A 25,535-nucleotide genomic window follows, 5' to 3' on the forward strand; every position below is an offset into this window, starting at 1 on the left:
CTACTGGTGTACTACTGAGAAAGAGGACATTAGTGTCTAGTTTGAGAAACAGACGCCTCCCAAGTCCTCAACTGGCAGCTTCATTAAATAGTATCTGCAAAACACCAGTCTCAACGTTAACAGTGAAGAGGCGACTTCGGGATACTGGCCTATTTCTGATAAATTTGATATTATTTTAATGGACAAAAAACAAGGACATTTCTAAGTGACCCCAAACTTTTGAACGGTAGTGTGTATTATTTATATATATATATATATATATATATATATATATATATATATATATATATATATATATATATATATATATATATATATATATATATATATATATATATATATACTCGAGATTCCAACATTGCTCATCCTAATATTTATAAATATTCCTTTTTTACTTTTAGATTTGTGTGTATTGTTGTGAATTGTTAGATATTACTGCACTGTTGGAGTTATAACACAAGCATTTTGCTACACATCTGCTACATATGTGTATGCGACCAATACAATTTGTTTTAATTTACCACTATCTGTCCATCTGTTTGTCGAGCAGACCGGAGGAAGACCAAGTGTCCTGCTTCATTCTTTGCGTGTCCTAGTGGTCGCTGTATCCCTATGAGCTGGACCTGCGACAAGGAGAACGACTGTGAGAACGGTGCTGACGAGACACACTGTGGTGAGTTCAGATGGCTTTTTACTGGACTGCTGATCACTGTAGTCTTTCACCACACATTTCTGACAGATGTTCTTTCTCTTCATTGCACCGCCCTCTTTGGTCTCTCTCTCCTTTAGATAAGTTCTGCTCGGCCAGCCAGTTTGAATGCGGCAACCACCGCTGTATCCCCAACCGGTGGGTGTGTGACGGCGCTGACGACTGTGGTGATGGGACTGACGAGGGCAGCAAGTGCAGTGAGTGTGATTCACGCCACACACAATCTCTAACAGGGACGTCACTCAATTGGAAATACTAGACTAATTCAAAACGAATGCACCCAAGAGTAATTCCCTTACCCCATATCTGTCTCCCCTCCTCCCCGCACCTCTCCTGACAGAGAATAAGACGTGTAGTCCACATGCCTTCCAGTGTCCTGGCTCTCATGTGTGTGTCCCCCAGCACTGGAAGTGTGACGGGGACAAGGACTGTCCTGACGGGGTGGATGAGAGTGTCAAGGCTGGATGTGGTGAGTAGTGGGTCAGTCAGAGGAGGGTGGAGGACTATTGACTGGATACATCTTTACCTATGGAAGTATGGGAGATGTTACTTGCCCCATCCAATGTTAAGCAATTTGAGTTTAACAGAAGTTATTTATGCAATCATTATCAAATAATTACTTGCTGGTATACAGATTATTTTTGATAATGCAGTAGCTTATTGACTAACTAATGTCTGTCTGTCTGTGTCTCAGTCTTCAACAACACCTGTGATGAGAATGAGTTCATGTGTCAGAACAGACAGTGCATCCCCAAGCACTTTGTGTGTGATCATGACAAAGACTGCAGTGACGGCTCTGACGAGTCCCTGGAGTGTGGTGAGTGGATGACCCCTGTTGTACCCCCTCTTACACTCACACACTATCATGGTATCATTGTGTTAATCCTTAAACATTTGGAATGAATATTCTGTTTTCATGATGCACTACATGACCAAAAGTATGTGGACACCTGCTCGTCAAACATCTCATTCCAAAATCATGGGCATTAATATGGAGTTGGTCCCCCCTTTGCTGCTATTACAGCCTATAACAGCCTCCACTCTTCTGGGATGGCTTTCCACTAGATGTTGGAACATTGCTGCGGGAAATTGCTTCCATTCAGCCACGAGCATTAGTGAGGTCGAACACTGACGTTTGGCGATTAGGTCTGGCTCGCAGTCGACGTACCAATTCATGTTTGATGGGGTTGAGGTCAGGGCTTTGTGCGGGCCAGTCAAGTTTTTCCACACCGATCCCGACAAACCATTTCTGTATGGACCTCGCTTTGTGTACAGGGGGGCATTGTCGTGCTGAAACAGGAAAGAGCCTTCCCCCAAACTGTTGCCGCAAAGTTGGAAGCATAGAATCGTCTAGAATGTTGTTGTATGCTGTAGCGTTAAGTTTTCCCTTCACTGGAACTAAGGGACCTAGCCCGAAACATGAAAAACAGTCCCAGACAATTATTCCTCCTCCACCATACTTTACAGTTGGCACTATAGACTGGGGCAGGTATAGTTCTCCTGGCATCCGCCAAACTCAGATTTGCCAGATGGTGAAGCGTGATTCATCACTCCAGAGTACGCGTTTTCACTGCTCCAGAGTTCAATGGAACTTGGTAGGGAGTGTTGCAACCGAGGACAGACAATTTTTACGTGCCACGCGCTTCAGCACTCAGCGGTCCCATTCTGTGAACTTGTGTGGCCTACCACTTCGTGGCTGAGCCGTTGTTGCTCCTAGACGTTTCCACTTCACAATAACAGCACTTACAGTTGACTGGGGGCAGATCTAGCAGGATCTAGCAAGCCGAACTGACTTGTTGGAAAGGTGTCATCCTATGACGGTGCCACGTTGAAAGTCACTGAGCTCTTCAGGACGGCCATTCTGCTGCCAATGTTTGTCTATGGAGATTGCAAGGCTCAATTTCATACACCTGTCAACAACGGGTGTGGCTAAAATAGCCGAATCCACTAATTTGAAGGGATGTCTGCATACTTTTGTATTTTATGTGATAGGCCTACCAGTGACATAACTGTAAAGAAAATGCTATTAATCAACCAACCAATCACACGTCTCTCCTTTCAGAGTACCCTACGTGTGGGTCCAATGAGTTCCGCTGTGCCAACGGCCGCTGCCTCATCCAGAGCTCCTGGGAGTGTGACGGAGAGTTCGACTGTCACGACCGCTCTGACGAAGCCCCCAAGAACCCCCACTGCAACGGCCCAGGTAAGACACACACACACACTCACAGATGGTGCTAACTGTCTATTTTCTCTGGGCCCTAAGAGATCTCCATCTCAGCCCACTATTTGCAAGGAATTTTAAGGGATTTACTAAATCCCTGCTAAATTGCGATATTGGATTTAGGCCAATGTGTGAGCCAAGCCTCCTCTTCCTTAGATATTCACGCTCTATTCTCCTCTTCCTGACCCATCCTCCAATCTGTCCTCCCCCTCTTCCCAAAACAGAGAAGAAATGTAACGACACGGTGTACGCTTGCGGCAACGGGAACTGTGTCAATGAGACGCTGCTGTGTGACCGGAACGATGACTGCGGTGACGGCACTGACGAGCTCAACTGCTTCATCAATGAGTGTCTGAACAGCAAGCTCAGCGGCTGCTCCCAGCTCTGTGAGGACCTCAAGATAGGCTTCAAGGTAAAGATGCACCTACACCTGGAGAGCTTCTGCTAAATAAATAGCTAACGGTGATGACTGTTAATCTGTAGTCATTGCCATTTTATATTGTCAACTACGTAACAACTATTTGTCGGAAAGGTTAACCGTTGTGAAGTAGTACACACAGCCTTACCTCTCCTCCCCTGTGTGGTCGTGCAGTGCAGATGCCACCCTGGCTTCCGCCTGAAGGATGATGGGAAGACGTGCGTGGACATAGACGAGTGTACGACCAGCTACCCCTGCACGCAGCGCTGCATCAACACCCACGGATCCTTCCACTGTCTCTGTGTGGAGGGCTTCCAGCTCAGCCCCAGTGACCCCACTATCTGCAAGTCCACCTCTGGTAAGAGCTGGTGGAGGGGGGTATGAGGTGGTAAGAGCTGATGGAGGGGGGTATGAGGTGGTAAAAGCTGGTGGAGGGGGTATGAGGTGGTAAGAGCTGGTGGAGGGGGGTATGAGGTGGTAAGAGCTGGTGGAAGGGGGTATGAGGTGGTAAGAGCTGGGGGAGGGGGGTATGAGATGGTAAGAGCTGGCGGAGGGGGGTATGAGGTGGTAAGAGCTGGCGGAGGGGGGTATGAGGTGGTAAGAGCTGGCGGAGGGGGTATGAGGTGGTAAGAGCTGGCGGAAGGGGGTATGAGGTGGTAAGAGCTGGCGGAGGGGGGTATGAGGTGGTAAGAGCTGGCGGAAGGGGCTATGAGGTGGTAAGAGCTGGCGGAGGGGGTATGAGGTGGTAAGAGCTGGCGGAAGGGGGTATGAGGTGGTAAGAGCTGGCGGAAGGGGGTATGAGGTGGTAAGAGCTGGCGGAAGGGGGTATGAGGTGGTAAGAGCTGGCGGAGGGGGGTATGAGGTGGTAAGAGCTGGCGGAAGGGGGTATGAGGTGGTAAGAGCTGGCGGAGGGGGTATGAGGTGGTAAGAGCTGGCGGAAGGGGGTATGAGGTGGTAAGAGCTGGCGGAAGGGGGTATGAGGTGGTAAGAGCTGGCGGAAGGGGGTATGAGGTGGTAAGAGCTGGCGGAGGGGGGTATGAGGTGGTAAGAGCTGGGGGAGGGGGGTATGAGATGGTAAGAGCTGGCGGAGGGGGGTATGAGGTGGTAAGAGCTGGCGGAGGGGGGTATGAGGTGGTAAGAGCTGGCGGAGGGGGGTATGAGGTGGTAAGAGCTCTACCTACTATAATACAACAGTCAATGTGTAGGGACGGCCTGAAGTTGAACTTCATGACCTTTTCTTCCAAAACAATCCTTCTTTTGTCCAGAGGAGGAGCCCTTCCTGATCTTTGCCAACCGTTACTACCTAAGGAAACTCAACCTTGATGGTTCCAACTACACCCTGCTCAAACAGGTGAGACTGGAGCCTCAACACCTCAAAGACCTACAACAGGTGGAAATGGCACATTGCTCCTTATGACCATCATGCTATGTTTGATCACTTCTCTCCCATTGTGTGTGTGTGTGTGTGTGTGTGTGTGTGTGTGTGTGTGTGTTAGGGCCTGAACAACGCGGTGGCGCTGGACTTTGACTACAGACAGCAGATGATCTACTGGACAGACGTGACCACTCAGGGCAGCATGATCCGACGCATGCACATCAACGGCAGCGACGTACAAGTCAGTGTGGCTCCTTTACCTCTTAGAAATATACATTTGATTGGTAGCCTACATTTAGTTGCATAATGTGGGGAACTGAACTGTAATTTCTGATTGGCTCTTTGGCAGGTCCTTCACCGCACATCTCTTAGCAACCCTGATGGTCTGGCTGTTGATTGGGTGGGAGGGAACCTGTACTGGTGTGACAAGGGGCGGGACACCATCGAGGTGTCTAAGCTGAACGGGGCCTACCGGACAGTCCTGGTCAACACCGGTCTGAGGGAACCACGCGCTGTGGCAGTGGACGTACGAAACGGGTACGAACGGAGCTCTAAAGAACAAGCAGGAATTGCATTCATGTTCTCGTATTTTTCTCTTCGATGAATGCTGCTCAAATATTGAGTATACTATTGATTATTTTACTTCAAGAGAGACTCATTGATCCTCACTTTGCTGAGAATGTAGTGTGACGTTATGACCAGTCACCTGGGTGTTCTTTGTGGTCCTGAATCCTCACACTGAGCTGTGTCCCTACCAGGTACCTGTACTGGTCAGACTGGGGTGACAACCCCCACATAGGGAGGATAGGGATGGACGGCTCCAACAGGACTGTGATTGTAGAGGACAGGATCACCTGGCCCAACGGCCTCACTCTGGACTTCATCAACGACCGCATCTACTGGGCCGACGCCAGAGAGGACTACATCGAGTTCGCCAGCCTGGACGGAACCAACCGACACACCGGTAACACACTCTGTCGTACACGTGTGCACATTTGGATATTGACATTACAACACACACACACGCATGAAACGGAAGTCGTGCACACTATACACACCACAAGCTCAAGAGTAAATAAATCACTGCTCGTATCTGACGCGTCTGTTTCTCTGTGTGACCCCCCCCCCCCCCCCCCCCCCCCCCCTGCAGTGTTAAGCCAGGACATCCCCCACATCTTTGCCATGACTCTGTTTGAGGAGTACATCTACTGGACCGACTGGGAGACCAAGTCCATCAACAGGTGTCACAAGACCCTGGGCACCAACAAGACCATGCTGATCAGCACGCTGCACCGGCCCATGGACGTCCACATCTACCACCCTTACCGCCAGCCAGAGGGTATGAGTAAGTCTACTGTTACCACCACCTGAACACCCCGTCATGTATCGACGTGTGCCTGCACTCCCCTGACCTGGGCCTGTTGTGTGTGTTTGGTTGACCCACAGTGGCCAACCACCCGTGTCAGACCGACAACGGAGGATGCAGTAACCTGTGCCTGCTGTCTCCTGGAGGGGGGTACAAGTGTGCCTGTCCCACTAACTTCTACCTGGCCAGTGACGGGAGACGGTGTATGTCCAACTGCACCGCCAGCCAGGTGAGTTTAGCCAACGTCTGTGTCCTTCTCTGCCTTAGTGTGCTCAGAACTAATCTGTCTCTCTCTTTCCCTCTTCCTCTCCATCCTCTTCCCTACCTCTCCCTCTCCCTCTCCCTTTCCCTCTTCCTCTCCATCCTCTTCCCTACCTCTCCCTCCCCCTCTCCCTCCCTCCCTCCCTGCAGTTTGTGTGCAAGAATGACAAGTGCATTCCGTTCTGGTGGAAGTGTGACACAGAGGATGATTGCGGGGACCGTTCAGACGAGCCTGCGGAATGCCGTGAGTGACACAGTCCTAGTCCATGAACACTAACTATCATAGCTGCACTGTACTAAAGTCCTGGTTGACTGATGTTGTATTGGTATCCCCCTGTAGCTGAGTTCAAGTGCAGGCCCGGCCAGTTCCAGTGTGGTACAGGCATCTGTACCAACCCAGCCTACATCTGTGACGGGGACAACGACTGCCAGGACAACTCTGACGAGGCCAACTGTGACATCCACGTGTGTCTGCCCAGTCAGTTTAAGTGTAGCCACCCCAGCCGCTGTATCCCTGGGATCTTCCGCTGTAACGGCCAGGACAACTGTGGAGAGGGAGAGGACGAGAAAGACTGTCGTGAGTAGACTGCTATTCCTACAGTATTGGAGGGGTTAAAGAGGGGTTGTAGTGTACTGCACCAACTTCTCGTCTTTTCAAACCAGTGTTTTTGTGTTATTTTCGGGCCTACCATGTTTTCTACGCACGTTGACATGTGTAATTTCAATTCATTTGAAATGTATGTTTACAAAGACTAGGAGCGAAAGCCATGCATCATATACGGATACTGGTAAGTGACGGTCTCCTCTCTCCTCTCTGTCCCGTGTAGCGGAGGTGACGTGTGCCCCTAACCAGTTCCAGTGTGCCATCACCAAGCGCTGTATCCCCCGTGTCTGGGTGTGTGACAGGGACAACGACTGTGTGGACGGATCCGACGAGCCTGCCAACTGCAGTACGGATCCACTTTACTGTCACGTCCAGCGTCGTGCTCCTTGATTCCTCCCCTTCTCTCTCTACCGCCCTTCATTGTGCTCTCTCTCTGATCTCTAACGTCCCCCGTTCCCTCTCCCCCTCCAGCCCAGATGACGTGTGGCGTGGACGAGTTCCGCTGCAAGGACTCTGGTCGCTGCATCCCGGCCCGGTGGAAGTGTGACGGAGAGGACGACTGTGGGGACGCATCAGACGAACCCAAGGAGGAGTGTGGTGAGTGATGGACGGAGGGTTGGAGGTAGAGAGATTGAGACGCAGGTGAGATGGTGGGATAGGAATGGAGAGATTCCCAAAGTTCTTTTCTGTGTTACATAATTGTATACTATTAAAATATTTGTTATCATTTGTACTTTGACTGTATTCTGTGTACGTCGTGTCCTCAGATGAGAGGACATGTGAGCCGTACCAGTTCAGGTGTAAGAACAACCGCTGTGTCCCGGGTCGCTGGCAATGTGACTATGACAACGACTGTGGGGACAACTCTGATGAGGACAAGTGTGGTAGGTCCCCTCTGCCCTGTCCCAGCCTGTGATGCCAGGGCTCCTCTCTCTCCTCACTATGGGGGAGATTAGAGCTCCATGTGTGTATTTCATTTGTATATGATGCCTTCTTTCACTGTATGGGTTCGGCTACATCTGCTCCCCGAACAGATCATTTAAGAGTTTTTAAAGGTACACTGTCGTGTGTGTATGTGTGTTCGCTCAACTGCGTTGCACATTCAAGATGTTGATTTCCATTGCTTTGATTTAACTTTGTGAACGTTTGCACGTCTCACATCATCTCATGTTTATTCTGCATTTCACACTGGCCTGTTGACGTGGTTTAGAGGTAGGTGTCTTCACGATCCGCATGAACACCCCCAACCTCCCACCAATCTACCCAAGCCCCAAGTGTCTGTCTACAGTAACTATCCTATTGCCATTAGAGGGAAAAAATATACACTAAACATTTCAAAAGGAGCTTTGCTCCTTGACTCCTTTAAGTGTTTCTTCTCTATCCAGACTCTCAGCTCCTTTCCAATCCCACTAGTCCCTTTAGCCCGTCCCCCTCGATGTGCCATGTGACCCAGTGTACTCCCACCCCCCCATCTTCTGATATGTCCCTCTCTACCAGTCTCTTCCTCCTGTCTGTTCACCCTCATGACATACGTCCAGAAGTTCTTATTCTTTTCCACATCCCTCCCTCTCCTCCCTCTCTCCTCACCCCTCCTCCCTCTCTCCTCACCCCTCCTCCCTCTCCTCACCCCTCCTCCCTCTCCTCACCCCTCCCTATCCTCACCCCTCCTCCCTCTCCTCACCCCTCCCTATCCTCACCCCTCCCTCTCCTCCCCCTCTCCTCTCCTCCCTCTCTCCTCTCCTCCCTCTCTCCTCACCCCTCCCTCTCCTCTCCTCACCCCTCCCTCTCCTCTCCTCCCTCTCTCCTCACCCCTCCCTCTCTCCTCCCTCTCTCCTCACCCCTCCCTCTCCTCTCCTCCCTCTCTCCTCACCCCTTCCTCTCCTCTCCTCCCTCTCTCCTCTCCTCACCCTCTCCTCACCCCTCCCTCTCCTCTCCTCACCCCTCCCTCTCCTCTCCTCCCTCTCTCCTCCCTCTCTCCTCTCCTCACCCCTCCCTCTCTCCTCCCTCTCTCCTCACCCCTCCCTCTCCTCTCCTCCCTCTCTCCTCACCCCTTCCTCTCCTCTCCTCCCTCTCTCCTCACCCCTCATCCCCTCTCCTCACCCCTCCTCCCTCTCCTCACCCCTCCTCCCTCTCCTCACTCTCCTCACCCCTCCTCCCTCTCCTCACCCCTCCCTCTCCTCACCCCTCCCTCTCCTCTCCTCCCTCTCTCCTCACCCCTTCCTCTCCTCTCCTCCCTCTCTCCTCACCCCTCATCCCCTCTCCTCACCCCTCCTCCCTCTCCTCACCCCTCCTCCCTCTCCTCACCCCTCCTCCCTCTCCTCACTCTCCTCACCCCTCCTCCCTCTCCTCTCCTCCCTCTCTCCTCACCCCTCCCTCTCCTCACCCCTCCTCCCTCTCCTCACCCCTCCCTATCCTCACCCCTCCCTCTCCTCCCCCTCTCCTCTCCTCCCTCTCTCCTCACCCCTCCCTCTCCTCACCCCTCCCTCTCTCCTCACCCCTCCTCTCTTTCCCTTCAGTGCCAAGGCAGTGTTCAGAGAGTGAGTTTTCCTGTACCAACGGTCGCTGCATCGCTGGGAGGTGGAAGTGTGATGGAGACCATGACTGTGCTGATGGGTCAGACGAGGTACAGTGACACTCACAGTTATTAAAAATAGAGTCAAATGGAAAATGAAAAACCCCTCACTGTTCCATGCTCACAAACATGATTCTTTTGTTGAAGCTTAGTGATATGGAAAGTCAATGCCATCCCCGATCTTACTAGTACATGTCCTAACTCATTGTCACAATGAATACATCATTACTAGAGGATTGTTCATTTATGAATAGCATTGTCATTAGTGTGACATGGTAAGTAACGTCCCTGCATGTCCTCCTGCAGAATGGCTGTGACGTGAAGTGTGACAGTGATCAGTTCCAGTGTAAGAATGGCCACTGTATCCCCATCCGCTGGCGCTGTGACGCAGACCCTGACTGTATGGACGGCAGTGACGAGGACAAGTGTGACAGCGGAGGTGAATTTTTTTTTATACACACACACATTATTGTACTGTTCATTAAGTACAAGTTGTGGGTATGTATTTCATAGAGAAAAAAGTAACCTCTCTCTCTCTCTGTCTCAGTGGGTAGACACTGCCCCCTGGATGAGTTCCAGTGTAACAACACTCTGTGTAAGCCCCTGGCCTGGAAGTGTGACGGAGAGGACGACTGTGGAGACAACTCTGATGAGAACCCAGAGGAGTGCAGTGAGTCCCCACGACATGAATAACACTGTCCCTGAGGATCATTCAACACCGACCTCACACCTGTCATCTCTTCTCTCCTCCTCTATCCCTCAGCTAAATTCCAGTGCCCACCCAGAAGGCAGTTCCGCTGCCACAACGACCGTGTTTGCCTGCCGATAGCCAGGCACTGTGACGGTGTCGATAACTGCGGGGACAACAGTGATGAGCTCAACTGCCGTGAGTTTTTCTAGTAGTAGAGAGTTATGGAGTGGACTTTTACAATAAAGAGTTCCGGAGTTGACTAGATGGTTATGGAGTTGACATAATGCAGCCTCCTCCCCCTTTTCCTCCAGAGACTCCTCCTACCATGCCAGTCTGTCAGAAGGACGAGTTCCAGTGCTCCAACGGCCGCTGCATCAGCTCCAACCTGCGCTGTGACTACTTTAACAACTGTGAGGACTACGGCTCTGACGAGATCGGCTGCAACAAGAAAGGTGGGTGTTACATCTCGGGCACGGAGGAGTAGCGTGTCTGTCTCTGTATGCATGTACATGTTATTGTCTGAAAGTTTGACTCTCTGTCCTGTCTGGTTCTTTGCAGACTCTTCCCTGAATGACTGCCGCAATAACAGGACAGTGTGTGGTGACGGTGATGAGGCCCACTGTGTGGTGAATGGCACTGAGGCCTTCTGCTCCTGCAAACCTGGCTTCAAGACCACAGGCAACAACAGATGTGAAGGTACAGCACTGCTTCAAATACACTCTCTCTGTTACTGTTGTGACTAAATGTCTGGTGTAGTCTAGTGATCTGTAACCCACATCTTTTTGCTTTGGGGGGGTTGTTCACAGATAAGAATGAGTGTAAGCAGTTTGGAGTGTGTTCCCACATCTGCAACAACACCAAGGGCTCCCACAAGTGCAGCTGCCACAAGTACTTCACCAGGATCAACGACACCTGCAAGGTTGACAGTGAGTACTGCTCGGTTCAGCATTACCAGTGGATCAGTTACTGTTATTGCTTCTCTATGTCTTTAGAAACCTGTCTGAATTTGTCTCCGTTTGAACGTTTTAGCCTCTGTCACAATTTTGTGTGTGTGTGTGTTGCGCTAACTGATATCTAACTAAATGTATGTGTGTGTGTGTTGCGCTAACTGATATCTAACTAAATGTATGTGTGTGTGTGTGTTGCGCTAGCTGATATCTAACTAAATGTATGTGTGTGCCAAATAGCTCTTAGCCACGCAAGACAATTGCATTGTACGGTGATGGCCTTAGAACCGTAAGTCAGAGGGGATGTCCTAACTCGGGTTGTGACCTTCCGCTGTCTTCCCAGACTTGAGACAGGTGCTCTACATCGCCGACGACAACGAGATCCGCAGCCTGAACCCTGGCATGCCCAACTGGCGCTACGAGCAGACCTTCCAGGGCGACGCCAACGTGCGCATCGACGCCATGGACCTGCACGTCAAGACCAACCGCATCTACTGGACCAACTGGCACACGGGCAGAATCTCTTCCTACGAGCTGCCATCCTCATCCTCGTCACCGAACGGCAACAACAACCGCCACCGCCGTCAGAGCGACTCCCGCGTCGCCAACCTGGAGGTGTGTGTCTGTTCGTGCTCAGATAGTATTGACTGCTCTTGTCATGCCCTTGACCCTTTCGCACAAATGATGATTTAACTGGTATTGTCCCCCCGTGTTCAGATCCCCGGTCTGAAGATGCCCCGTGGCATCGCCGTGGACTGGGTGGCAGGGAACATCTACTGGACAGACTCTGGCCGGGATGTGATCGAGGTGGCCCAGATATCAGGCCAACACCGCAAAACCCTCATCTCCGGCATGATTGACGAGCCCTACGCCATTGTAGTGGACCCCCAGAGAGGGTGAGTCTGCCTTGGGAGAGGAGGATAGTGGGGGTGGGAGGATAGTGGGGGGCGCAACACATTACTGTGTGATGGCGCAACGCATTACTGTGTGATGGCGCAACGCATTACTGTGTGATGGCGCAACGCATTACTGTGTGATGGCGCAACGCATTACTGTGTGATGGCGCAACGCATTACTGTGTGATGGCGCAACGCATTACTGTGTGATGGCGCAACGCATTACTGTGTGATGGCGCAACGCATTACTGTGTGATGGCGCAACGCATTACTGTGTGATGGCGCAACGCATTACTGTGTGATGGCGCAACGCATTACTGTGTGATGGCGCATGTAACTGGTTGTCATTGCTGTGTATCCATTAGGACCATGTACTGGGCTGACTGGGGAAACCACCCCAAGATTGAGACTGCTGCCATGGATGGAACCATGAGAGAGACACTGGTACAGGACAACATCCAGTGGCCCACAGGTAACATATATACACACACTCACACACTTACCACAAACATTTTACAGCCTGATTGACAGGTCCATTTCTCCACAAATTGAAGGATGGGCTGTGTAGAGCTTTGTTTCACTCAATAAGCTTAGCCTCAAACTGACATGTCTCAATGACTGCTCTCTCTCTCTGCTTGTCTCTCTCTCCCTCTCTTTCTCTCTCTATATCCCCCTCTCTCTCTCTCTCTCTCTCTCTGCTTATCTCTGTCTCTCTCTTATCCTCTCTCTCTCTCTCTCTCTCTCTCTCTCTCTCTCTCTCTCTCTCTCTCTCTCTCTCTCTCTCTCTCTCTCTCTCCAGGCCTGGCTGTGGACTACTTTAACGAGCGCCTGTACTGGGCCGATGCTAAGCTGTCAGTGATTGGCAGTGTGAGGCTGAATGGCAGCGACCCGGTGGTGGCTGTGACCAGCATTAAGAACAGTTGAGTGACCTGCATGGGTCTGGGTTTAAAGACCTGGGCTGACATCCCTAAGCCACAGAATCATGTTTTGGTTAGAGATATGTAGGCCCATTTTTAGATGTGGAGTCTTATGACACTGGGACTGTCAAGAATGGGTGCATTGAATTGGAGCCTGCTGATATCCTCAGCAAGTGGGGAAAATGTTGTATTTTAGCATAGCTTACAGCATATCTAACTGGTAAAGAGTTGGTCTGAGCTGTGGTGTTCGGTCTTGTTTGTTCCAGAGCTCCACCACCCGTTCAGTATTGACGTGTTTGAGGACTACATCTATGGCGTCACCTACATCAACAACTTTGTGTTCCGGGTCAACAAGTATGGCAAAGGCCCCATGGAGAACCTGACTACAGGAATGAACCACGCCACGGACATCGTACTCTACCACCGCAACAAACAGCCTGAGAGTGAGTGGACATCACAGTTATTATCATGACAGTCACCGGCTGACACAATGTCATTACCGCCACAGCCCTAGTAGAGGTCAACACGGCTGTTCTCTAAACGCTCTTTCATGGTTGAATTCGAACTTGAGATGTGTGCACAGAACTAGGCCGATGACAAATTGACTTGCACACCAGAGATGTCAAGTTAGGCTTACGTCTTTAAAGTCCAAGGGCCACCCATCAAAACATGTGTTGTTCCGTGACCCAGAAAACAGAATTGCAACATTTCAGCAACACAACGTAGATAAAGTTATGAACATGAATGCTGTGTGATTAAAAATGTGTAAAAACTGCACATTTAGTTTCTTTAATCAAAGTTATTATATTTAGCATCAATCAGAGTGCATCTTGGGTAATTTCCCTAGCTAAGTTCCGACATTGCTATATTTCACCTTGGTTACTTGTGTTGCACACTGATCCAGATGAACCCCAAATGAGGAAATCTGTTTTAACCATGTGCAGTGGTTTTCTCAGTTAATAGAATATGTTTTGGCAGCTGTATTCAGCCTACAAGGGCCATCGTTGCTCTTGGCTGCTAGACAAACTAAATACAGCATGTTTAATAGCTAGCACAGCTCTCAAAATAAGCTAAATAAAGTGGCGTTCTGCCATATGAGAAATCTATTTAAGCAGCTTCTTCTCTCATGTTATTTTTGCATTCCTCCAGTCTGGTAGCCTAAATGCCTTGCTTTCTGAAAGGATGGACAACGGAACACGTGTAACAATTGTAACCAAGATGTAATATGGCAACCTCATAATGTTGCTAGGGGGAATTACCCAAAATGAGCTATGATTTCAAAATCGTACCTTTTGAATTATACATTTTTATTAACTTTGACAATTTTTGATCCACACAGTATTCATAACATTATCAATGTAATGATGTTTAAACTTTGCAGTTTTGTTTCCTGGATCACGGAATGCCTTTTTTGATGGGTGGCCCTTAGACTATTAGAGACAGGCTTACAGTCTGGTATAATTGTGTTAAAGGAGGGCTAAACTTATCATTAATAAATGCAGTGGCCATGACTGAAGCCAAACGAGAGTAGTCTTTGTGTGTGTGTTTGTACATTCACTCTGCCCAAACAGTACACAGTCACTCTTCTATGTAACTTAAAACAGTCTAACCAGGTCTTGTGTCTTGAAGTCGCCTCGGCTAGCTGGCGCTAGCAAACTTCTTTTTGTCAATTAGCTTCAGCCTGCTGCTGTGGACCGTGGCAAAGTTGGTTTGACATTGGACAGCGGACAGCCTATATCTGGGGCTAGTTTGGGACTGTCAATTACACAATGCAAATGGGACAATATTTTCATTTTTCACATATTTAGTTGTCTCATTAACTGCATTCAATATTTGTATGTGAATTTCTACAATTTTATAATTCGTTTGAGGTTTTTAAGTCATTTAAATTGAGATATTGACATTTAAAAAAATATCGTCCCATGTAGTTTGTGATATCAAATGTCAAAACGAATTGACCATGGGCATAACGATGTGGTCGTGTGCAGCTGCGCTCCGAATTTATGATTACTTGGGTGCTGTGGGCATGAGGGCAGGATTAAAACCCAACCCATGGAAAACTATTCAGGTACCCTTCATTCTGTGACATAAAATTCTTTCCTATCATCTCGCAAATCTCCATTTTGGACGAGACTGACTTAATGACCAAAATGATCCAATTTACACTTTGTAGTCAATTTTGACACGAGAATAAATGTTTCTGACTCATATCGATGACACAGGCTGTTTTGAAAAAGAGAAGTTGCATTTTAGGGGCAGTCACTTTTTAACTTGTCTGTCTGTGTCTCTCTCTCTTTCTTGCTCTGTCAGTGACCAACCCATGTGACAGGAAGAAGTGTGAGTGGTTGTGTCTGCTCAGCCCCAGTGGTCCAGTCTGTACCTGTCCCAACGGACGCACCCTGGACAACGGAACCTGTGTGGAGCTCCCTACTCCTACACTCTCCCCTATCTGTGAGTATACAAAGTCGTACACACCCACACTAACACCCTTATACCTAAACTGTTATATTGAACATGTATTGCATTGTCTATGAGTACACATACAGATTAGGTTTCTTTGTCTGATTTTCATAGATATTTACTTTACCTACAAGAAAATGCATTGCAATATGGTGAGAGACATGGCATAGGCCAGACATAACATCAAACATTCATAAAAACAAGAATAACTTCTTAAGGACTCTAACCCCTCCCTTCCACATTACATAGCTGTCTCTCCTATACTCAATGTTACACATCTCCTTAATGTTCAAGGTCCCTGAGCTTTGCACATACTGCACAAACCCTATAGTTTCAATGTCCATGCTTATTTTAAGTTATATTTCTCTTTTCGCTATTGCCCGTTCCTGAATGAGTAAATCTACTGTGTCCCCATGTCCCCAATGTCCTCCTTATTTGTTCATAAGGGTCAGTGCATGTGGCACAAATTCATATTTGTACCTGACCAGTTTGCACAGGGGGAGTCTATAGCGCTTCCTGGATGGCAGAAGCACAAACTCTGAGTTGAGCACATGGGAGGGGTGCTCTGATATTTTGTTTGCCATCCACAGCATGTTTGTGTGGGAGCTGTCCAGAAAGGTTTTGGTGGTCAGCTTGCCAATTATTTTTTAGGCAGTTTTCAGCACACTTGACACCCTGGCTTTTGCCTGTATTGTGGCACTGTTGTATCAAGCAGTGATGCAGTACTGCAACACACTCTGGATAGTGGAGCAAAAAAACATGTTCAGTATTTCCGAGGCTGCCCCGAAAGACTTCAGCCTGCAGAGAAAGTGCATGCACTGTTGCACCTTAGAACACACATAGCACATAGTCCACTTTGACACTCCATCTCAGGGCATGGTCAACATGTACTCCCAGATCTAAATATGAGAGTAGACCTGCTGGATGTGTTCACTGTGAATGACTACCTGGTTTCGGTCAGCCACTGACCTGGGCTCAAAGATAACCTCCTGTGTTTTTGTGACATTCAGGACTAAAGAGTTTGTGTCACACCACTGCACAAGGCTGTTTACACTGTCTAGGTACAGTGGGAGGTTGCTGTTGTCCTCCATTAGGGCCAGCAGGACAGTGTCATCAGAGAACTTAATCATAAAATGCTTGGTGTTTTGACTTGTGCAATCAGTGTACAGAATGAAAAGGACGGGTGAGCTCACACAACCTTGCGGGGCTCCCCAGTTGGTGACCACAGGAGGGGAGAGAGTGTTGTTTACCTTGAGTTGTGTTACTGAGAAATGAGTGTTACCAGTAAATGAGGTGTGGGTTAATGTCCAGTTCTTTCATTTTGGCTAGTAGAAGGTGCTAAAAGCAGAGGAAAAATCTATAAAGAGTGCTCTGGCATATGTTTTTGGTTGGTCTAGGGGTTTCAGGATCAGGTGTGTGAGGGTGGTCACTGCATCCTCTGTACTGCACCTGTTTCTATATACAAGCTGGTAAGGGTCCAGTTTCCTCTCCGCAGAGTCTTTTTAGGTTTCGAGACACTGTTCTCTCCAGACATTTGACGAGCTCTGAGGTCAGAGCCACAGTCATTGGGGCATGGCTTTTTCATGATGAAGTGAAACGTTTTCCAGGCCTGTGGTATTGTGTGTGAGTCGATGGATAACTGGAAGATGGGTTGCCAGACTGGGCCAAGCTCCTCAGCAAAGGTCTTGAGGAGGACTGGGCTCACATTATCTGGCCCAGAGGCCTTCCTTGGGTTCAGCTGTTTAAAAACCTTTGTGACCTGCTCTGTGGTAACAATGATTTCCTCTGCGTGAGAGGTAGGGACAGTCTGTAGGACAGCAAAGCAGTCATTTGTGTGATTATGGGTGTCAAATCTTTTGTATAACAGATTCTGTTCCTTCACATGTGGGTTCGCAGGGTTCTGACATGCAAGCCATGGTCTTCAGCAGCCTAGGATTGGCTGCTGTGAAGGCCCCCCCCCCCCGTGCAGCATGGTGTTGATCTGTTTCGGGATCCTCTTAACCTCTCCCTGTCCTTGTTATTGAAGGCCACTTCCTTTTCTTTGAGAGCCTTTTGTAATGTCCTTTTTAACATAAGGTCTACCCCAACAGTAAGCCCTTAGTGGGTATTACGGTCTCTACAAAGAAGGTAATATAGTCTGTATTTATGGTGGTTGTGTTATTTATACTATTGTTAGCTTCTGAACAAACAGGGTCCAAACTTAAATGGAATACTAGGAAAAGCTCTAACCAAGTTTATTCACCCAATGGGTCATACAGCTGTAAAGACAAAACACATATATTTCTAACCTCCTACTAGGCGGGGTCAACTCCTTACACATCTAGACAGCCAATACATCACTGTTGCTAGGCAGGAACTTAATTAACCTCTGGCCCCCTCCCCAGAGGTTATTTTTCTCACTTTATCTTTTGACTTGACCTGAGCCAAGTGCGTTGCTCCTCCCTAGTTCCGCAGCTGGCCTGCCTTATCAGGCAAACTAGACTGTTTCCCTTTGCCTCTCTCTTTAGGAACATTGATCTTGAACAATAACATGTTTGAACAGTATATGAACTTTCTACACTTCCCCTTGTCACTCTGTAACTTTCCACACACAAAGTTCCTCTGTACCCTTCATTGACCCTAACATATACATTCCTTATACATGTAAAGTAATCAATAAGTTCTGGTATGGTAACATGAATAAGTATATTTCAAGCTAGAAGCAACACTATCATGCTGGAACACCTCCCAGTCAGTGTAGAGGAAACAGCCTTTAAGAGTCTCTGTGCTGTCATCTGACCACGCTCTGACTGTCTTTCTCACCAGTCTGGTTTTCTTTAGCTTTGTCTTATATAGTGGTGCATTTTGTTACGTTACAGCTTTATTCTAAAATGAATTCACTCATTTTTTCCCTCATCAATCTACACACAATACCCCATAATGACAAAGTGAAAACAGGTTTTTATAAATTTTAGAAAATGTATTAAAAATGAAATAGCTTATTTACATGTATTCAGACCCTTTGCTATGAGACTCGAAATTGAGCTCAGGTGCATCCTGTTTCCATTGATCATCCTTAAGATGTTTCTACAACTAGATTGGAGTTCACCTGTGGTAAATTCAATTGATTGGACATTATTTGGAAAGGCACACACCTGTCTATATAAGGTCCCACAGTTAACAGTGCATGTCAGAGCAAAAACCAAGCCATGAAGTCGAAGGAATTGTCCGTAGCGCTCCGAGACAGGATTTTGAAAATGTATTTTATTTCACCTTTATTTAACCAGGTAGGCTAGTTGAGAACAAGTTCTCATTTGCAACTGCGACCTGGCCAAGATAAAGCAAAGCAGTTCGACACGTACAAAAACACAGAGTTACACATGGAATAAACAAACATAGTCAATAATACAGTAGAACAAGTCTATATACAGCATGTGCAAATGAGGTAGGATAAGGGAGGTAAAGGCAATAAATAGGCCATGGTGGCAAAGTAATTACAATATAGCAATTAAACACTGGAATGGTAGATGTGCAAGTAGAGATACTGGGGTGCAAAGGAGCAAGATAAATAAATAAATACAGTATGGGGATGAGGTAGTAGGATGGCCTATTTACAGATAGGCTATGTACATGTGCAGTGATCTGTGAGCTGCTCTGACAGCTGGTGCTTAAAGCTAGTGAGGGAGATATGAGTCTCCAGCCTCAGTGTTTTTTGCAGTTCGTTCCAGTCATTGGCAGCAGAGAACTGGAAGGAGAGGCGGCCAAAGGAAGAATTGGCTTTGGGGGTGACCAGTGAGATATACCTGCTGGAGCGCGTGCTATGGGTGGGTGTTGCTATGGTGACCAGTGAGCTGAGATAAGGCGGGGCTTTACCTAGCAGAGACTTGTAGATGACCTGGAGCCAGTGGGTTTGGCGATGAGTATGAAGCGAGGGCCAGCCAACGAGAGCGTACAGGTCACAGTGGTGGGTAGTATATTGGGCTTTGGTGACAAAACGGATGGCACTGGGATAGACTGCATCCAATTTGTTGAGTCTATTTTGTAAATGACATCGTCGAGGATCGGTAGGATGGTCAGTTTTACGAGGGTGTGTTTGGCAGCAAGAGTGAAGGATGCTTTGTTGCGAAATAGGAAGCCGATTCTAGATATAATTTTGGATTGGAGATGCTTAATGCGAATCTGGAAGGAGAGTTTACAGTCTAACCAGACACTTAAGTATTTGTAGTTGTCCACATATTCTAAGTCATAACTGTCAAGAGTAGTACTGCTGGACGGGCGGGCAGATGCAGGCAGCGATCGGTTGAAGAGCATGCATTTAGTTTTACTTGCATTTAAGAGCAGTTGGAGACCACGGAAGGAGAGTTGTATGGCATTGAAGCTCGTCTGGAGGTTAGTTAACAGTGTCCAAAGAAGGGCCAGAGGTATACAGAATGGTGTCGTCTGCGTAGAGGTGGATCAGAGAATCACCAGCAGCAAGAGTATACATCATTGATGTATACAGAGAAGAGAGTCGGCCCGAGAATTGAATCCTGTAGCACCCCTGTAGAGACTGCCAGAGGTCCGGACAACAGGCCCTCCGATTTGACACACTGAACTCTATCAGAGAAGTAGTTGGTGAACCAGGCGAGGCAATCATCTGAGAAACCAAGGCTGTTGAGTCTGCCGATAAGAATGTGGTGATTGACAGAGTCGAAAGCCTTGGCCACGTCGATGAATACGGCTGCACAGTATTGTCTCTTATCGATGGCGGTTATGATATCGTTTAGGACCTTGAGCGTGGCTGAGGTGCACCCATGACCAGCTCTGAAACCAGATTGCATAGCGGAGAAGGTACGGTGGGATTCGAAATGGTCGGTAATCTGTTTGTTAACATGGCTTTTAGAAAGGCAGGGTAGGATAGATATAGGTCTGTAGCAGTTTGGGTCTAGAGTGTCTCCCCCTTCGAAGAGGGGGATGACCATGTCAGCTTTCCAGACAATACGAAAGAGAGGTTAAACAGGCTAGTAATAGGGGTTGCAACAATTTCGGCAGATAATTTTAGAAAGAGAGGGTCCAGATTGTCTAGCCCAGCTGATTTGTAGGGGTCCAGATTTTGCAGCTCTTTCAGAACATCAGCTATCTGGATTTGGGTGAAGGAGAAATGGTGGAGGCTTGGGAGAGTTGCTGTGGGGGGTGGAGGGCTGTTGATCGGGGTAGGGGTAGCCAGGTGGAAAGCATGGCCAGCCGTAGAAAAATGCTTATTGAAATTCTCAATTATAGTGGATTTATCGGTGGTGACAGTGTTTCCTAGCCTCAGTGCAGTGGGCAGCTGGGAGGAGGTGCTCTTATTCTCCATGGACTTTAGTGTGCCAGAACTTTGTTGAGTTTGTGCTACAGGATGCACATTTCTGCTTGAAAAAGCTAACCTTAGCTTTCCTAACTGCCTGTGTATATTGGTTCCTAACTTCCCTGAAAAGTTGCATATCATGGGGGCTATTCGATGCTAATGCAGAACGCCACAGGATGTTTTTTTGCTGGTTAAGGGAAGTCAGGTCTGGAGTGAACCAAGGGCTATATCTGTTCCTTAATTAAGATGGTGAGGAAGGCACTTTTAAAGAATAACCAGGCATCCTCTACTGACGGGATGAGTTCAATGTCATTCCAGGATACCCCGGCCAGGTCGATTAGAAAGGCCTGCTCGCTGAAATGTTTTAGGGAGCGTTTAACAGTGATGAGGGGTGGTCGTTTGACCGCAGACCCATTATGGACGCAGGCAATGAGGCAGTGATCGCTGAGATCTTGGTTGAAAACAGCAGAGGTGTATTTGGAGGGCAAGTTGGTTAGGATGATATCTATGAGGGTGCCCGTGTTTACGGATTTGGGGTTGTACCTGGTGGGTTCATTGATAATTTGTGTGAGATTGAGGGCATCAAGCTTAGAATGTAGGATGGCCGGGGTGTTAAGCATGTCCCAGTTTAGGTCACCTAGTAGCACGAGCTCTGAAGATAGATGGGGGGGCAATCAATTCACATGGTGTCCAAGGCACAGCTGGGGGCAGAGGGTGGTCTATAGCAAGCGGCAACGGTGAGAGACTTGTTTCTGGAAAGGTGGATTTTTAAAAGTAGAAGCTCGAATTGTTTGGGTACAGACCTGGATAGTAAGACAGAACTCTGCAGGCTATCTCTGCAGTAGATTGCAACACCGCCCCCTTTGGCAGTTCTATCTTGTATCTTGATTGTGTCGAGGCACATTTCTGGGGAAGGGTACCAAAACATTTCTGCAGCGATGAAGGTCCCCAAGAACACAGTGGCCTCAATCATTCTTAAATGGAAGAAGTTTGGAAGCACCAAGACTCTTCCTAAAGCTGGCTGCCTGGCCAAACTGAACAATCGGGGGAGAAGGGCCTTGGTCAGGGAGGTGACCAAGAACCCGATGGTCACTCTGAAAGAGCTCCAGAGTTCCTTTGGGGAGATGGGAGAACCTTCCAGTAGGACAACTATGTCTGCAGCACTCCACCAATCAGGCCTTTATGGTAAAGTGTCCAGATGGAAGACACTCTTCAGTAAAAGGCACACAGCAACCTGCTTGGAGTTTGCCAAAAGGCAACTAAAGGACTCGCAAACCATGAGAAACAAGATTCTGTGGTCTGATGAAGCTAAGATTGAACTCTTTGGCTTGAATGCCAAGGGTCACGTCTGGAGGAAACCTGGCACCATCTCTACAGTGAAGCATGGTGGCAGCATCATGCTGTGTGGATGTTTTTCAGCGGCAGGGACTGGGAGATTAGTTAAGATCTAGGAAAAGATGAACGGAGCAAAGTACAGAGAGATCCTTGATGAAAACCTGCTCTAGAGCGCTCAGGACCTCAGACTGGGGCGAAGGTTCACCATTCAACAGGAGAACTACCCTAAGCGCACAGCCAAGAAAACGCAGGAGTGGCTTCGGGACAAGTCTCTGAATGTCCAGCCAGAGCCCGGACTTGAACCCGATGGAACATCTCTGGAGAGACCTGAAAAAAGCTGTGCAGCGACGCTCCCCATCCAACCTGACAGAGCTTGAGAGGATCTGCAGAGAAGAATGGGAGAAACTCCCCAAATACAGTTGTTCCAAGCTTGTAGCGTCATACCCAAGAAGACTCGAGGCTGTAATTGCTGCCAACGGTGCTTCAACAAAGTACTGAGTAAAGGGTCTGAATACTTATGTCAATGTGATATATATATTTTTTTTTAAATATACATTTGCATACATTCCTAAACTTGTTTTTGCTTTGTCATTATGGGGTATTGTGTGTAAATTGAATACATTTTTTAATAAGGCTGTAACTTAACAACATTTTGTAAAGTCGAGAGGTCAGAATACTTTCTGAATGAACTGTACACTTAAGTCCTGTGCAATTTTTTTATATTATATGATTTTATAGTACGAAGAATATAATTGGACTAATTGAATAAAATTGAATGATATTCTTCCCATTCCGGAGTGAGAGTGCATGCATATGAAGTGGCTATGTTGAGTGTAAAAGTGATTTTTTGAAACACTAGATTTAGTTATTTGGCAGCTCTACAAACCTTAGAATGCCATTAGAAATCAAAAGATATATTGGCTGCATGATGCGACTTTAGGCTATTGATGATTTGAGAAAGCGCAAGCTTTTTTTTGCGACTATGTTCCTTGCCTCAGGCCGCACAAGTTGTCTCATCAAGTGCTCATATTTTAACCCCCTCACAAAAAGAGATTTCAGTTTTGAAACTGCAGTAATTGCAGTCGACTGCTGTATTTTGGACGCAGTAATTGAAGAAAAACTGCAGATATACTGAACTCTAGCTGCAGTTATACTGCACTCTGACTGCATTTTTTTTTTTCTTAAGGGCCATCAGACTATTCTCAATTAAATATTGTCTTTACTAGTATGTTAAATTAGTTTCAATTTAGAATGGCCCATTATCAAATGGGCAAGAACAAGGGCAAAACAAAAAATACATGTCGTCCATATGCACTGGAATAGCGAATGAGGGCCACTTACCCACCGGTACGTTTTTCACTCATGTTGGGTAGGCTACTCCTGTAATTTCCCTGCGCCACAGATGATATCCCACTCAGGACTCTCCAACCCTGTTACTGTAGCTACCCTGTGCTTAATTTGGAAATAAATTAAATCTGTTCGGGAACATCAATAGTTATCTTCTGTAGCTTAAGGTAATGTCAGTCTATTAATTATGAAATGATTTTTTTTTAAATGCCCTATTACTAGGCTATTCAAAAATAAATTCACTATAATTGTAGGCTAAATCTGAATTTGTTCAGTTTAGGCTAGAACAATTATGTACCAAATATATATTTTAAAACAAGTGTAATATGCGGTAGGCTATGTATTGTATAACGGCAGAATCATTATTTGAATTCTGATTGGTTTTTTCGGGCTTGGGTTCGTATATAGGCCTATGCTTATACATAAACTCTAATATGCATATAAGTGTTTTGAATGAATCATCATGTTAGAAAATGCTGCCCATTTAGTTGTTAGGCTTTGAAACAATATCCACAAACGCCATGCTTTCCACCCAGTTTCAACCTATTTTTTTAACTTCTTTCTTCAAATTGGTCAATCACAGTGAGGTGAGTTTTAAAAGTATTTAAAAATACTGCTTTGATAAGTGTTTGATTTGATTTTCCATTGCATTTGCATTGATGTCAGAGTGGTTAGAGGGACAATAGAGCCCTGAGTACCAGGCCATTAGCAACCTGATGATCGTTAGTGAGTTGGTTACTAATAACGCATGTCCAGAGTGCATAAAAGGAGATTACCGTGACTCAGTGGTCACGTGGAATTTTACTTCGATCATGACTCGTGACTGCCGGTGTGGTGGTAATATGGTCACTGCAACAGCCCTAGTGTTGTAGACAGAGATGATCTGGACAGCGTTGTGGTCAGAGTTGGAGATCAGTGGTTTGATGTGGGTGGTGTAGCAGTCTTTGATGTTGACATAGCACTTGTCCAGGATATTCCAGATCCTGGTGTTGCCTTAGACGATTTGAGAGAAGCCTGGCATTGCCCACTCAAGGCTACACTGGTTGAGGTCTCCCAGTATATGACTTGCATCTGAGTGTTTTTGCTGGCGAATATGAACACAGTCTGAGATGGTGCTAGCTGCTTTTGCTGTTTTTGCCACTAGGAGGGATGTATGCAACACACAGTGTCGCACAGCCAAACTCCCGTGGGAGATATAATGGTCTAAGAGTAAGGCACAGAGCCTCCACATCACTGGTAAATATTTGATCCTCAATAGTAAATTGCTGGCACCTGCCGGTCATTTATGTACATACAAACCGTGCTCCCTTTACTCTTGCCTGAATGTTCAGTCCTACCGGACCTCAAGTGTAAACCCCTCGATTTACAGTTGGAGAGGCCGATATAGGATGCTGCCATGTTTCGATGTAACACATGACAGAAGAGTCTCTGTACTCCAACAGTACCTTTGGTGCCAATCGAAGGTAGATTAGCCAGCATCACAGACGAGAGAGCAGGTCTCGCGCACAGCCGCTGGCGTAGTCTCCCCTCGTCTTCCCTGTTTTCTCCTCACCCGTAACTCCATCGGGATGTGGTAGTAATCCGGGGTCTCGTCGTTGTTGGTGGTACTAATGAGCGCAGGGACATTAGTTTCCCTCGAGTACACCGGCTCCGTGGTGCTCGCTCGCATGTTTGTAACCCTGTTGTGGTCTCCGCTTGACGTCCAACGTGTGTGTCTTCCAAACACACCGTATTGCAGAAGTAGCGTTGCGATCACAAAGTTAGTCTTATAGTCTGCTTGTGTAACAATCCGCAGTGGGTATAAAAGTCATTTTTAGCTCACATAAAACTCAAAATTATGACAGAAACATTAAACACACATCCACACTAATCCCTACCTGTAATTCTTCACACTCACCCCTTCTCTCCTCCCCCAGCTCCTCCCAGTGGTACGTGTAACGTCCAGTGTCTGAACGGAGGCAGTTGTTTCCTCAACGCCAGGAAGCAGCCCAAGTGTCGCTGCCAGCCCAACTTCGGAGGAGACAAGTGTGAGGTGGACCAGTGCAGGGACTACTGCCAGAATGGAGGCACCTGCACGGCCTCTCCTACAGGTAATACACTACCCCGACAGG

At 47.5% G+C, this 25,535-nt stretch overlaps 1 protein-coding gene across 4 annotated transcripts in view; it reads left to right on the forward strand.

Annotated features, from left to right (window-relative positions):
• The window catches only part of LOC106565466 (low-density lipoprotein receptor-related protein 1), a 179,971-nt gene that overhangs the window by 147,242 nt on the left and 7,194 nt on the right, over positions 1–25,535 (forward strand). For 2 of the 4 annotated variants that reach the window (XM_014132681.3, XM_014132682.3), the window contains exons 50-81: positions 551–673; positions 790–906; positions 1,050–1,178; positions 1,404–1,526; positions 2,772–2,912; positions 3,155–3,342; positions 3,523–3,706; positions 4,614–4,699; positions 4,845–4,964; positions 5,073–5,260; positions 5,482–5,687; positions 5,874–6,068; positions 6,170–6,318; positions 6,501–6,594; positions 6,691–6,927; positions 7,178–7,300; positions 7,426–7,551; positions 7,722–7,838; positions 9,471–9,577; positions 9,833–9,965; positions 10,074–10,196; positions 10,290–10,412; positions 10,529–10,669; positions 10,776–10,913; positions 11,024–11,143; positions 11,508–11,779; positions 11,882–12,060; positions 12,426–12,532; positions 12,860–12,979; positions 13,244–13,420; positions 15,288–15,428; positions 25,341–25,514. In XM_014132681.3, the coding sequence (XP_013988156.1) occupies positions 551–673; positions 790–906; positions 1,050–1,178; positions 1,404–1,526; positions 2,772–2,912; positions 3,155–3,342; positions 3,523–3,706; positions 4,614–4,699; positions 4,845–4,964; positions 5,073–5,260; positions 5,482–5,687; positions 5,874–6,068; positions 6,170–6,318; positions 6,501–6,594; positions 6,691–6,927; positions 7,178–7,300; positions 7,426–7,551; positions 7,722–7,838; positions 9,471–9,577; positions 9,833–9,965; positions 10,074–10,196; positions 10,290–10,412; positions 10,529–10,669; positions 10,776–10,913; positions 11,024–11,143; positions 11,508–11,779; positions 11,882–12,060; positions 12,426–12,532; positions 12,860–12,979; positions 13,244–13,420; positions 15,288–15,428; positions 25,341–25,514 (4,701 nt within the window). The remainder of the gene's footprint in view (positions 1–550; positions 674–789; positions 907–1,049; positions 1,179–1,403; positions 1,527–2,771; positions 2,913–3,154; positions 3,343–3,522; positions 3,707–4,613; positions 4,700–4,844; positions 4,965–5,072; positions 5,261–5,481; positions 5,688–5,873; positions 6,069–6,169; positions 6,319–6,500; positions 6,595–6,690; positions 6,928–7,177; positions 7,301–7,425; positions 7,552–7,721; positions 7,839–9,470; positions 9,578–9,832; positions 9,966–10,073; positions 10,197–10,289; positions 10,413–10,528; positions 10,670–10,775; positions 10,914–11,023; positions 11,144–11,507; positions 11,780–11,881; positions 12,061–12,425; positions 12,533–12,859; positions 12,980–13,243; positions 13,421–15,287; positions 15,429–25,340; positions 25,515–25,535) is intronic. The other 2 variants (XM_082959228.1, XM_014132684.3) reach the window with 1 other exon arrangement.

Source organism: Salmo salar, chromosome 12, assembly GCF_965601325.2.
Source record: "Salmo salar chromosome 12, fSalSal1, whole genome shotgun sequence".
NCBI classification, from domain to species: Eukaryota; Metazoa; Chordata; class Actinopteri; order Salmoniformes; family Salmonidae; genus Salmo; species Salmo salar.